This window comes from Thunnus albacares, chromosome 17 (assembly GCF_914725855.1).
Source record: "Thunnus albacares chromosome 17, fThuAlb1.1, whole genome shotgun sequence".
NCBI classification, from domain to species: domain Eukaryota; kingdom Metazoa; phylum Chordata; class Actinopteri; order Scombriformes; family Scombridae; genus Thunnus; species Thunnus albacares.
In genome coordinates this window covers 21,887,859-21,901,588 of record NC_058122.1, presented here as the reverse complement: position 1 = coordinate 21,901,588, position 13,730 = coordinate 21,887,859, and the positions used below count along the sequence as shown (strand labels likewise).

The 13,730-nt window shown below is 40.9% G+C and overlaps 2 protein-coding genes across 2 annotated transcripts; both read right to left on the bottom strand.

Moving 5' to 3' along the window:
* Positions 1 to 695: 695 nt before the first annotated feature.
* LOC122966723 (2',3'-cyclic nucleotide 3' phosphodiesterase) lies at positions 696 to 6,298 on the bottom strand. Its single transcript, XM_044331028.1, has 4 exons — positions 6,156 to 6,298; positions 2,589 to 4,163; positions 2,348 to 2,475; positions 696 to 2,182 (listed from the first exon to the last, which is right to left on the bottom strand). Exons 2-4 carry the CDS (start codon positions 4,123 to 4,125, stop codon positions 1,718 to 1,720), a joined length of 2,130 nt encoding a protein of 709 aa, XP_044186963.1. The 5' UTR covers positions 4,126 to 4,163; positions 6,156 to 6,298; the 3' UTR covers positions 696 to 1,717.
* A 3,804-nt stretch (positions 6,299 to 10,102) lies between these two features.
* odad4 (outer dynein arm docking complex subunit 4) lies at positions 10,103 to 13,596 on the bottom strand. Its single transcript, XM_044330104.1, has 11 exons — positions 13,360 to 13,596; positions 13,141 to 13,272; positions 12,834 to 12,987; positions 12,678 to 12,739; positions 12,226 to 12,376; positions 11,802 to 12,002; positions 11,511 to 11,718; positions 11,337 to 11,423; positions 10,971 to 11,167; positions 10,741 to 10,841; positions 10,103 to 10,655 (listed from the first exon to the last, which is right to left on the bottom strand). The coding sequence occupies exons 1-11, from the start codon at positions 13,483 to 13,485 to the stop codon at positions 10,620 to 10,622; spliced, it is 1,455 nt and encodes a 484-aa protein (XP_044186039.1). The 5' UTR covers positions 13,486 to 13,596; the 3' UTR covers positions 10,103 to 10,619.
* Positions 13,597 to 13,730: the final 134 nt, after the last annotated feature.

Genomic DNA, 13,730 nt, shown 5'->3' with positions numbered 1-13,730 from the left:
TGGCCTAAAATAGTTACAAGTAGTTTTTGTTTTAATAGTTTTGAAGTTGCATGTGTAAAATAAGTTTAAGTAACTTGTGTTTGTATATTTTCATACAGTGGGAGCAGCAGATTGTGTGGCAACAATGTCTGTCCACCTGATCATGCAAAAGTAATTATATCAAGCATTATAAATAACGAGCACAAATGCAATATTGCAGGATTTAAGAGAATTTATGAATGCAAAACAGAATAAGAGAAATGCAGAGACAGTGTGATGCACCTTTGTGGTAGCTTATAGGTCACTGGAGTGTTGATATTACAGCTGAGCACTTACTCAATCACACTTATCAGCTTTTGGCAGTTGTAATGTCTAAATTTTGTACCATTTTGACTGTGCCAGATTCTTATGCAAGGACAAACTAAAGGGAGACCAGTCTCAGACAAATGGTGTAATCCAGTCTATGATACAATGTTTGAAAATACAATATTTAGATAGTCATGGGTGGATATTTTGGTTAGAAAACATCTTACCACAAAGCGCCTGATCTCTTTTTTCCAGCACTGTACAAGTGATGAGTGCCCTCTGCTGGTTCACAAAGTTAACTACAAGTCCATGCTGTCAAAAAATTTACCACGTGCAGTTAAAACTGACCTAGTTACCAGCCTGCATTACTAGTCACCGAGCTGCATTAACGGGACTGAACACACAGCAAATTTCATTCCTGGAGCAAAGCATGTTCTTTTTTATTAAGTGTACAAAACAAGTGCAAAAATAGTGATTCATAAGAGCTACACAAAGTAGGACTTGCCCTTCAAAAACTACAGTCACAGAGGATACAAATCAAAAAAATGCAATACATGAAGTGCTGTTCGAAGAGAATAAAAAGGGATCGATGGTGCAGTCTTGCGCAGTAGAAAAGATTCCAAAACATGGACTTGGATTCACAGCATTTGAATAAGTACTAAGTGCAAGCTGTTGAAACGAACACCAAATTCACCAGCATTCTCCCTTTCAAACTATGCACAGTGCAAAGATTTTACAAGGAGGGATCTCTATAAATGACATTCATTCTAATACACTTAATCAAATAGATAACTTTGGCCCATATGCTATTTTAAACATTTACTTCCTAAGCTGTGCACACACACTTGCAGGGAAATGACAGCTATTTTTTTTTTTTGTTTGTTTTGTTTTATTTATTATTATTATTACTTACAACTAAGCCAAAGTAAACCACCAGACATAATTCTGTCAAAGAGGCAGAGCTACTTAAAGCAGGTCAGAAATGTGTTAATATGTTGATACCATTAACCAGGGATGCATGCTATGAAAGTACATCGTTTATCATTCACATCTGAGTACGGAGAAACACTGAAATGTATAGAAGATGAAATCTAAGTTTTTGGATAACTGTGGAGCTGTGGGAGGAGGCTATACTATCTTACTCTAAAACTGCAGCTAACAACGCCTCAGCAAATAACCAGGTACTGCAGCTCTGGCACTGATATGTGTAAGAGGATACCGAACAAGGTTAACAACAACAAGCCTAACTGGATTGAAGGCATTTTTGGGTTGTGGTGCAAATCAACAGTAAAAAGGCACACAGCTCGTGGATTTAGGGTGGCTATAACTGAAACCCTAAACACTGCACAGACACACAAATCTTACACAGAGTAAGCCTACATCTTAATTCACCAGTCATCCCAAGCCACGCATCCCCCCCATGTTTTGCCATTTACAATATGGTGCACTTTGACTTCTTTTTCTTCTCAGGTTCTTTTTTGGTCGTGTCGGACTCCTTGCGCCTGTAGAAGCTGGAGAAGCAAGCTGGGGCGCAGATGGGCTCCCTGAGGCTGAGCAGCCACCTTCCCTCTCCGTAATAGGTCAGCGAGCCGAGCTCCATCTCCTCGACCAGCTCCCCCTGCTGGCCTTCCTGCTGCAGGGCCAGGATACCGAGCAGATCCAGACCTGTTTGAACTGGCTGGACACCCTCTGCGCAGCCCAGAGTAACGTGGGCGCGGCTTCCCAGAGGCAGGGAGGCAGCTGCGGGGACAGCAGACTCTGCCTCCTTTTCGGCGTCGGCTGGCCACAGCAAAAGCTGCTCCTCGGTGAGGGACACTCTGGCACCGAAAGTGCGAGGAGTGACAAACAGAGAGCTCAGCGACAGCTCGAACGCAGAACCATAGTAATCTGTAACAGCCTAGAGAGAGGAAGAAAGGAAATGATGAGGAAATATCACAGAATCAACTCTGATATAAAACACATTACATTGCTACATTCGCTCAATGCAAGAAAGAAGTACTAAAGTAATAAATTAATGTGCTGCAAGTTTTCTATAATCAATCTATTAGCTTAAATAGCTTACTGGATTCTGTGCATACTCTTTGGCACCCTCTGCCTTTCCATAGTCACAGAATTTTGTGGTGCAATGGAGGGTTCCTTTGGCTTTAAAGTACTGCTCCAGATCCACCTCCTTCTCAGCTTTCCCAGTGACTGTAAACACAAAAACAAGATCAGTAGCATCCAAATATTTAAGACATTAATCTGCTCCAGACATGTGTATAAACCTTGATAACACATGAAACACAACTTTAAACAAAACTCACAGTCAACAGAGTGTTTCTTGAAGGCCTCCAGGGTGTCCAGCGTTTTCAGAAAGTCCATTGACGTGCACCTAATCTTATCCTGGATTGAGGAGAGAAGAAACCAGCCAAAGTAAAGAGGAAGGGACATTTCCTCGAGTTGACCGCTCATGGCTTCCATCTGGGCCTCCTCCAGTCCACGCTTGGTCTTCTTTTTCAGCTGTGCTACATCCCTGCTCCATTCCGTACGCGGCTCCAAGAAGACGACGACAAGGTGGTGCTCCCTGGCGATCTCCCCCAGGCGGGCCAGCCGATCCTGGGTGTGGTTGGTGTCATCGACCACTATCAGCACAGAGGAAGCCGGTCCTGCACTGCAGCAGGCCACCACAGCCTCATCCACAGCCTTGTATCCATCCACAGAGGATTCTGGATTCTCTGGTTTAACACCGTGGTCGTCAGCACAGATGACAGTGCAGTGGTCTTTGTAGGTATCGGCTATGGCGCACGCCAAGAAGCTTTTACCGCTTCCCGGAAGGCCTCTGATGACAACAAGGGTACGAGAGCTCAGCAGGGCATCTTTGGTCTGCTCTCGCTCCAGGAGGGGAAAAGACAGGGAGCCAGACGCAGGGACTGTATCCTCTTCCTTTTCGGGTTCAGCATCTTTCTGCTCAGATTTAGCACCTTCTGCCGCCGCCACCGGCTCGGCTCCCTTCTGAGTATCAGACTCATCTGACTTTTCGGGTTCTTTCTTCTCGTCTCCTGCAGGTTTCATGTTCCCAGCCTCTGTCGGCTTGTCTGAGGAAGCTTCTGCCACCAACACAGTATCTCCTGCTGCTCCTTGTTTTTCTTCCCTTTCCTTTGTAGGCTCACCTACGACATCGTTTTCTGCCATCCCCGCTTTAACAACTTCTTCTGCCCCAGTTTCCATTGTAGTCTTCAGTTCTGCCTCAGTGTCCACTTGCTCTGGTGCCTTCTCTTCTTGTTTGGGTGGCTGTGTATCTACTGGCTGCTGCAGCGTGGCTGGTTCAGGTAATGTTTGCTCTGGCAGCTCCGCCTCTGGAACCGATTCCGGCAATTCATCTGGCTCTGGTACAGGGGTGCTCTCTGCCAGAGGCGTTTGCATAGGCAAAGGTTCTGGGTTTTTCTCTGGCACAGGCTGCTGTTCAGGCTGAATGTTTTCTGGTTCTGGGTCTAAAGCTGCAACTGGGTCAGAGATCTTTTCAGATGACTCATCTGGTTCTGGTGGTGCCACCGCAACAGGCACCGACTCAGATTTTTCTTTGGGCAAGCTGTCCTCAATCTCCATTTCTGTTTTTTCATCAGACACTGTAACACTTTCAGTCACAATCAACTCTTCTGTTTCTTTCAAGTTTGTTACTTCACTATCATGACCATTCACTGCCAGCTGCTCAGTCTCTTCATCGGCAGCTGGTGGCTTCTCAGGCTCTGTGGATTCCTCTGGCGCCTCCAGTTTTGACACAACCTCTTTTTCCATTACAGCCTCCTCTTGCTGTGGAGTCTCTGACGCATCTAAAACCTCGCCGCTCTTTTCAGTATCCATGTCTGGCTTAAAGTCCGACTTTACACACCACCATGTACCTTAAATATAATCATTAAAAGAAAGAGAGAGAGAAGTCCAAATGTGACTCAACACATACAAGCTTCAGCAACTAGTTCCCATCCACAACAACTTGAAGAGTGCAGGACATTTAAGGGTTTTTTTTTTCTATTAAATTAATCCAACACTCATCTAATTAAGGCATAAAAAGTTTGGATAGTGAACAAAGGCTGCAGCTGGATGTTATTCATCAATCCATGTTTTTTTTATTCTGTACTGCAACATATCTAAATTAAATCTGACTGAAATGGATTAACCTAGTTACGTTTTGGGCTTGGCAGTGTCTCAAGAGAATAAACATTACAGTTATATGGAAATGTAACCAATTTGGCATTTAATATCTGAAAAGCGGTTTAAAAAAAAAAAGAATATTTTGCCTCATTACTAATCATAAACAAACATAATTTAAGAGGCAGCAGTGGCCTAAAGAAAGGTTAGAGAATCAAGCTTGTGACCAAAGGGTCACCGGTTCAATCCCCCGGACCGGCAGGATAAATCTGGGTGGGGGAAAAGTGAAGACGCAGCGGTTGCCCCTCCCTCGTTACCACCGCTGAGTTGCCCTTGAGCAAGGCCCTTCATCCCAGCTGCTCCAGTGGAGCTGCTCAGTGGCCGGCAGATCGGACTACTGTGGTTTTACTGGGCAGCTTCCAGGTATAAATGTGTAACTGAATGCGGTCAGGGCGTTCCTGAAGAAAAGAGCAGCACAGCTCTCGGAGAAACTCCTCCCTATACATAAAAGGTTAAAAAAATAAATTTTGATGCAGTAGGTTCTTAAACTGGCACAATTTTAAATATCTAGATGCGCAGGCAAAATGAGAATGACTCACTTTTTTTTTTTTTTTACATGCTGAATTTGCAACTATGTTCATCTCTGACTGCATTTTTTAACCACCAGGCCAAAATCAAACAGTTTTGAGGATTGTTGTCATTATCTCTGAAACTGGAAGTTACTCAATATCAAAAAAAGAAAAAAGGGTGGGGTTTTAGATTGTGGATGTTTTTATGATGCATTACACACTGCCATCCTTCAAAAATAAATAAAAAAATGGATGTGCAGGAGGTGGACACAATAGCATACCCCTGGCACATACAGCTCACACCAAATTTTAGTTTCCAATTGAGTGTTTGGACACCAGATGCTGTATTTAAACGTTGCATGGAGACATGACGAACAGCGCCAGCAAACATAGACAAAGGGTAGTTAAGAAAATGGGGCATCGCGGATAAAGTGTGATTACTTCATAGTACAGCGACCTCCACCGTGTGGCAGGTTATTTCTCCCCCCAAATGTCAGTTTCAGATTTGTTACTAAACACTGGGTCAAAACAGATGTGCGAAACCACATCGTGTCATGAGACAGAAGGGGAAGCTCTCATGTAAGTAACAAAGACCAGTTGGCTAATATTAAACACAGAATTTTTTCCAAAGCTTGTAATTCACAACGACTGAAATCAAAACAGATGGCAAAATAGCGGAATAGTCACTTTCAGATTTATTGAACCCCATCACGTTTTTTTAAGCAAGGTACAGTAAATGGCGCAGTGAGTGAGAGGATGGTTTTATCTTTTTTTTGTTTGTTTTAAAGGCAAGTTTGCACTAAATAATACATTCAGTTAACAAAAGCTACGATTTTAAAATGTTCCCAGGCCGCGTCCAAGTGAGCTCAAATGTTTTTTGACAGAGAGAATCGATGGATTTTACAGATAACATTTTACTACGTGCACAATGTGGCCAGGCGGGGAGTGGCGTGCACCTAACGTTAGCACGCCAGACAAAAACAATTTAGCCTGGCAGTCAGAACATTTGGCAATAACATTACCATCTCCAGCGCCACGTTTGCTGTTTCTCTGGCGTATAAAAGTCACTGCGTGTTGCCGGAACAACTTCTCTTTAGGCGGTTTGTGTAAAACAGCGATTGAAAGAGATGCAGAATACTGTCAGAAGGGGCTTTTGTTTGGAAAATGCCAGCTTACCAGTTACGCTGCAGTGAAGCTGTCGGTGGTGCCGCTGACCACGCGTTTCTCTCTCTGGATACAATGACAAGGCAATCCTGAGCACAGACGTGCACCCGCTTCACTCTTCAAGAAAACGGGAGGTGGGGTGTGGGGGGGGGGGTGGTGGGGGGTGATTTCCGGGAACGCGCACATAGGCGGGGCCACGGACACGCCCTTGAAGACCGGAAGAGGGTAAAAACTGAAATATTAAAAATAGTTTTTTATATACCACTGCATATATTTTTTTAATTTTTTCCACTTATTATTATTATTGTTATTATTATCATTATTATCATTATTATTATGTATTTTTGAAAGTGATCATGAATAGAACATCAATATTATTAATATTATTATTAATAATAACAATAATAATAATAATAATGATGATGATGATTGGCTCAACTTTAATTTATTTTGGAAAACTGATTTATGTTAATTTAGCTTTTTAACGTTATTTATTGTATTGTTTACAATTTATATATTTTAATGTATTTTCTTATTTTTAATAGTTTTATTGTATGGCTTTGTTTGTTTGTTTGTTTGTTTGTTTTCTGTTACTCAGACACAAGCCAAGGTTTTTAATACCATGGTTGACTTGCCTTGTTATTTGTAAATGTATTGTTTAATAAAGCATTAAAAAAATAAGGATGCGCTCGTATTGCATGCCTGTTTGTTATTAATACGAATAAAAAAATTCAATATCAACAAACACACATACCTCGTGAGCTAGCCTGGCATCATTGGACCAATCCGCAAGGGGCGTTATCAACAGGATAGACCGACAACCAATCAGAGCAAGGAAACGCGTGACGTAACTCCTAGCGACGTATCCTTCTCTACAGTCAGCGATATTTTTTCTTCCCAGGATTGCAAAGTCATGACCCGCCCTACTCTGCCTCTGATTGGCTCATCCTGATATTCTTATCGTCACCCTAACCAATCACATTCCTTATGCCTAAACCTAACCAATCCAACAAACGAAGGCAATGAGTACTAGCCAATCAGAGGCAGAGGAGGGCGGGTCATGACTTTGCCATGCGCCATCCTTTCGGAAAAAAAACACAGTCATTGTATCGACCCCGCCCCATATTAGATAAACGGTTGTGATTGGCTCGACCCGGGCCAGGTCGACTGGAAGTCTGTCTGAACGGGAGGGGGGCCAAACCATGCTCTTATAATCCATCAATGAGCCAGACGTATCTGCCAGAGCAAATACAACATGAGCTCGCAGATTCGTCTGGTTCCCAGGCTATTCTTGAGCTGGTGTAAACCACAATCACGTCATATGCGATGCCACTCCTATCCCAAAAAAGTAGGCGTCACTATAGGGAGATTTCACATAGTCCACAGCTTTTGGGTCTAGTGTAGTAAACTATGCAAACACTGACATGGACCCCTTTACTGTCAGACAGCAATCCATCTCTTTCAGATCACAATCAAATATGTTCTTTAAACTCTCAGCTCAAATGAGTGACACAAAAACCAGTAAGCTGTATAAACTAAATCGTATACATATGGGCCCCAGGCAGTGGAGACAAAGTCATTATGGCCTTGAACTCACCTGATCTGATGAATGACATATCAATATGTGACCAAAATCAATATTTTCCTACCAGAGATGGTGTAAACAAGGCCACTGATGATATCAATATGATATTTCATAAGGCAGCTATTAAAGCCGAACTTATAAAACAAAAAACTGGAGCCTTCAAAAAGGGAAAATGCTGACAAATGGTTTGATCGAGAATGCAAGTCCATCAGAAAAAAAAAAGGAAATGAAAAACATCTCCAACCAAACAACCCAGACTTACGCATGAGGCACAATGAAATTTTAAGCAAACATAAACATACAATTAGGAACAAAAAACAAAATTATCCCCACATGAAACTTGAAGATATTGAGAACACCATTATTCAAAATCAATTCTGGGATATGTGGAACAAATTCAACACAAAGCAACCACAATCCAAAATGGTAACATCTGGAGAGCACATTAAGAAAATCTGCACAAAGAAATACCAATAAATCTGACTAATTCAGATCAATGCATTATAAAAGAAAAAAAAACTCCCAACATTATAAGAAACAATTAAAGACAACTGAAACCCCTTTCATTTCCCAATTTCTGGGCAAGAATTGACCACACAGACAAAATTTCTCTGGCCAAAGAAAGCTTGTGGTCCAGACAGCATTTAAAAATGAAATGCTCAAATGCAGCACAACAGAGATGCAGGGTGCATTGTTGAAGTTGCTCAATATCGTATTACAGTCAGGATGTTTTCCTGTCATCTGTTGCATAAGGCTCATTTCCCCTATTCATAAGAGTGGGGACAAATTAGACCCTTGTAAGTACAGTGGCATCTGTGTCAGCAGTTGTCTGGGTAAATTATTCTGTAGTATTATAAATGAAAGAATACTAGATTTCCCGGACAAACACTGTATACCAAACAAAAAATGGTATATATTAACTTGTTTTACTGACTTTAAGAAATGAACTTGTTCAGTTGGATCAATGTGCTGCTCCTGGCCTCTCCCTCCCACATAAAGAGGTGAAGTCCCTGTTTTATGTTGATGACCTTATTCTACTGTCTCCTACTGAACAAGGACTACATCAACAGCTGGACATAGTAGAAAAGTCCTGTCAGAACTGGGCCTTGGCAGGAAATATGAAGAAAACTAATGGCATGATTTTTCAAAAATGCCCCAGGTGTCAGGAGAACAAGTACCAGTTTGCCATAAACAATCACATCAATCAACTTAGTGTGAGTTATAGCTATCTTGGTGTAACCGTAACAGCATCAGGGAGTTTCAACAAGGTGGTGAGTGCACTAAAAGAAAGCTTGAAGACCTCTAAATGCAATTAAGAGAAAATTTTATAATTTCCAAATTCCAATTAAAATCTGGCTTAAAATATTTGATAGTGTCATCCTGCCCATTGTGCTGTATGGTAGTGAAGTATGGGGTCTGCTCAGTCATCATAGCTACCCCCATTGGGAATACTGCAGATACATTTTACACATACAGAGAAAAACATCAACAAATGCATGTAGAGCAGGATTAGGCAGATACCCGCTGATAAATAACATTCGAAAGAGAGCACTTAAATTTTTTAATCACCTTAAATCCAGCCCCCTAGACAACCTCCGCTCCAAAGCCCTCCGAACCCAAGAGCTGAGCCCAGAAATGAGTCCCCTATGTTAGCTGGTGCTGAGACTAACTGTCCCCTTCTCAGTCACACACCAACACTGCTTTCCAAACACCAATCAGAGTAAACCAAATTATAACACAAGAAACCTATCTGGAACATTGGGAAGAAGATACTACAAGCCAAAGTAGATTACAACGTTATCTGGCCCTAAAAAGAGATTATGAATTGGCAGAATATCTCTCTACTTTCAGAGATAGAAAGCAGAGACAGATCCTATCCAAGTATAGGCTCAATGACCACAGATTGGCAATCGAACAAGGACGACATTAAAAAGAAAAATCATGGCAACCAAAAGAAAACAGAATATGTGGTCACTGTTCGACAGGTGCCATGCCACAACCTGAGGGACAGTGAATGACAGTGAATGTTATTTTGTTTTCATCGACGCTTGATGCTTTTACAATATTGTTGTTGTGACATTCATGTCAATAAAGCAAATTTGAATTTGAATTTACAAGACGTTTGCATACATAAGGAAGTTTATCAGTGATATTTTATCAAGATTTATGAAGACTTCATTTAGGGAACATAACCAAACCATTTTAATTGAAAAGTACACTGTTGTACTTTTTTTTTATATTCATGATCAAAATGTGAGATAAAGGGATAAAATTTGTAGTAGTTGTTATTCTTTTGTCTCTGATCTACACATAAGTACCATAAGTACTGAAACAGTCATCTGGATGTACTGTAAATCAAACCATGTATGCCTGGAGGTATGTCCGTTTTTCAAAGAATTGTGTCAAAATACAGCATCACAAATAGACGTGGACTGAAACTGAGCAACACTGAAAATACTAACATTTGTTCTCTAAAGGTAATTCTTTGAAATCAAATAGCTTTGGTGAAATGTGACTCTTAATAGAAACACTGCTGAAAAATACTCTTCTTGAGTTCAATTCACCAAATCATTTCTAGAGCAGTAGGCTAGAGGTACAGCTTGCGAGCACTGTGCAAAATACATATTTGAACTCTTCAGAGAACAGTTTACTTTTACAGTCAATAAAATTGTGAGAGCAATGGTCCCAATATGACTTTAACAGAAACCACCATCACAATAACATTTTGAGCACAATTGTTTTTAAGGCTCTTCTCATTTTAAGCAGTTTCTGTGCACTTTCTTTATAAAAAGTCAAATATTTCAGTTGCCCATCTGAAGGAGATTACTTTTATTTGACTTGTTCTGATATATCGACTTCCATTTAATGATCATTCTCTTCTTCAGACATCATCATTGTGGTAGGTGTTGCTTTGCTTCATCAAGAGCCTGAGAAGAAGAAGAATAAATGTCAGCAATCAAAAATGTCTTCAAGCATGACTAAGAAGATGGCAAAACAGATGAAAACAGAGACCTTCTGAATGGCGTTCACGGCAGAGTCGTCTTCTTGCAGCTTGGCGTGGGTCAAAGCTCTCTCAAAGTGGGAGACACACGATTCAAAGTTTCCAAGTTTCACTGAGAGGAAACAGAAGAGTAGCAGTATTATTTATATTTGAAATAGTTAAATATCAAGCCAATAAGCTGGCATGTCACAGTCATCAAAATTTCTAATCTTAAATTTAAAAAAATCAGATAAAGAATTACATTCTGATTGTGCCACCAGAACATTAGCATTAATCTGCCATTTCTCATCAGCGATTTCATCAGCTGCAGCCACTGAGCGGATGCCGTAGTCTCGGGCTTCTTCGTGGTGATTAAGCTCCAGGTAACACCGACCAATCTCATGAAACAACCAGGTCTTCTCCAAACCACCGCGGATCAAGGGAATTTTCTTTTCCCAGCTGAATTGAGTAAAGAAAATGGAATAAATGCAGTGTCACCAATGTGTAATGACTGTGTAAAACAATGCAACTTAAACAGAAGTGTGACTAGACAAGATTACTATTAAATAGCATGTTTTGCCATATCACATAATACAAAAGAGCAGCAGTTATTTTGTTATTTACTTACGTCTCAATGGCCTGTGTTAACTGACCAGTCTGGGCATAGACTCGGCCAATGTTGTCCAGAGCTCTGGACGTTGCTTCAGGGAGTTTGCTGTAGATAAGAAGGATTACTGAACATAAGAACAATCTTGTTTTCATATACAATCATTCCTCTCCTATCATTGCTTCAGATTCTCACCACTGTTCAGCCAACTCCAAGTCTTTTTGATGATGCTCCAGTGCTTTGTCCATATCTCCCAGGCTGATCAAAGCATTACCGATACAACTGTGCAGGCTTCCCAAAACCTCTTTTTTACTGGGCACATCTCTCTCTGACCATTTCTGCACCATCTTCATGACTTCTTCAGCCTTCTTGAGACTACCTTCTGCGTTTCCAGATGTCAACTCTAAAACGGCAAACATACAGTAAGCATTTTTTCTACTAAAAAGCTACTAAAATGCTACAAATGTAGTCTGAAGCCTGCCTTACCTGTGTCAATTTCATCCAGACTTTTAAGGAAAAACTGAGCAGGTTCACGGGGTGCACTGTGGCAGGGCTTTTTTTTAGGGTCCCGAGCACAGATAGGTTTCTCCTGGCTCCAGAAGTCAGTGCACGTGTCGAGGTATGTGAGGCAGCTCTGAATGACATCCTGCAGTCTTTCCCCATCCTTCGTCTTACCTTTTACTAAGTCTGCGGATCATTGCGTATCAGTTTTAAATATTAGTGTTTATCAAAAGTTAAAAACTAAATTATTGTGGGTTTGAAATAAAGATATTGAGGATTAAAGACTGGAGGAAAAACTAATGGTTTCATAACATCTGAAGCTGCAGTGTACTAATTCTGATTGGTGAATGAAAGGTGTAGAGAAACAAAAGTGAAGTCAGGTGAGAATAGTTAAATAATAATACAGTACCTTCATCTTTCAGCAGGTTTTCTAGATATTTCTTATCGCTGTAAAACTCTCCCAGCAGTTGTTTGGTTGTCTTCTCACTCTTAGGGGTCTTCTGGGTCTGCTTTTTTTTCTCTGTCGTCAGATGCTCAATGGCAGTAATTGGCATTGCCCTCTTTACCAGGCAGTCATTCAGAAATATAATATTGTGCATTAGAAAGGAGGGCAGGATTGAACTTTACATACACATAACTGTTAAATCTATGGTAACCCACTGGTTGGAAAAGCGATCCTGTGTTATATCAGTCTCTTTTTTTCCTGGAAAGGATAAGAAAATCTGTTTTTTGAGGAAAATGAAAAGCTTTTGTGCTGCAACTTCTTGGTGGCTGTGTGTGCAATTATCTTTAGAGGATATCTGCCTCCAAGATGTCCTGTTAAACACTGGGTTATTAAAGGAGCACCTAACAAAGACTCACCTCCTCATCTTTTTGGAGGAACGATAGGTCTCCCTTTATCTCCAGTTTCACAGAGGAAGGGCCTGTAAGATCGCAGAGAAGAAGAAACGGTTTAGATGTTAGGTGTGACGAGGAATTCCTTAAGCATACATCACAAAATACTTTTAAATAACTTACTGCCAACAGAGTTTTCTATGGCCTCCTGTGCTTTTTGGATGCCCAGTCTGAACTCCTGTATTTGCGGACGTAGCTTTTGTCCTCTATGGTAAAACACCAGCGCAAATTCAAATTCTCCCATGTAGTATAAAGCCTCTGCCTTCTGGTACAATCCCTAAAAAACATGATAAATGTTCATGTGCTCCAGTTTTCATAAATCATCCCTTTTGAGTGCTGACTACAGGGCTGTCATAAAGAAGACAGCAATTTTTTTTGTCTTGACAGTGGAAATATGCATCTTTGTAACTTCCTTTTTTTTTTTTTTTACCTCGAAAAATGTCTTGTCTTCTTTGAGTGAAGCCTCTGCGTCTCTTAACGCGTCGTCAGGCTGGCCCATCTTCAAGTAACATTTGGATCGACCCACAAAGCAGCTCTTGTCGTCAGGCTTCAAAGTCAGCGCCTAAAAAGAGGAACATCCGCAAGTCATACATGCTTTTATAAGTTGCAGTGACAACCATGATGCATTATGTAACGTTACTGCCATTACCTTTGTGAAGCTCTCTATAGCCTTCTTATACTCCCCTTTAATGAACAACCAGTCCCCATCGGCCATTAAAGTGGAGAAAACGCCCTTTGGCTTTTGGCCATCGTGCTCTCCGACTGTGTCTGACATTTTCTGACAATTTACTTCCCAACACAACGCTTATGAACAGTTTTCTCGATAATATGAAAGTATCCAGGGACATTAGCGTCTCCAGTTAACTGGTATCCTAGCAACCACAACAAACAGGAAGCGGGGGAACGGCGCCCTCTTCCGCTTGGCTGCGCTTACTACAACTTTATCATATCAAGTTTTCAGCTGTACATTTTTATTTTATTATGAACATATATTTGTTCATAATAACATTATTATTAATA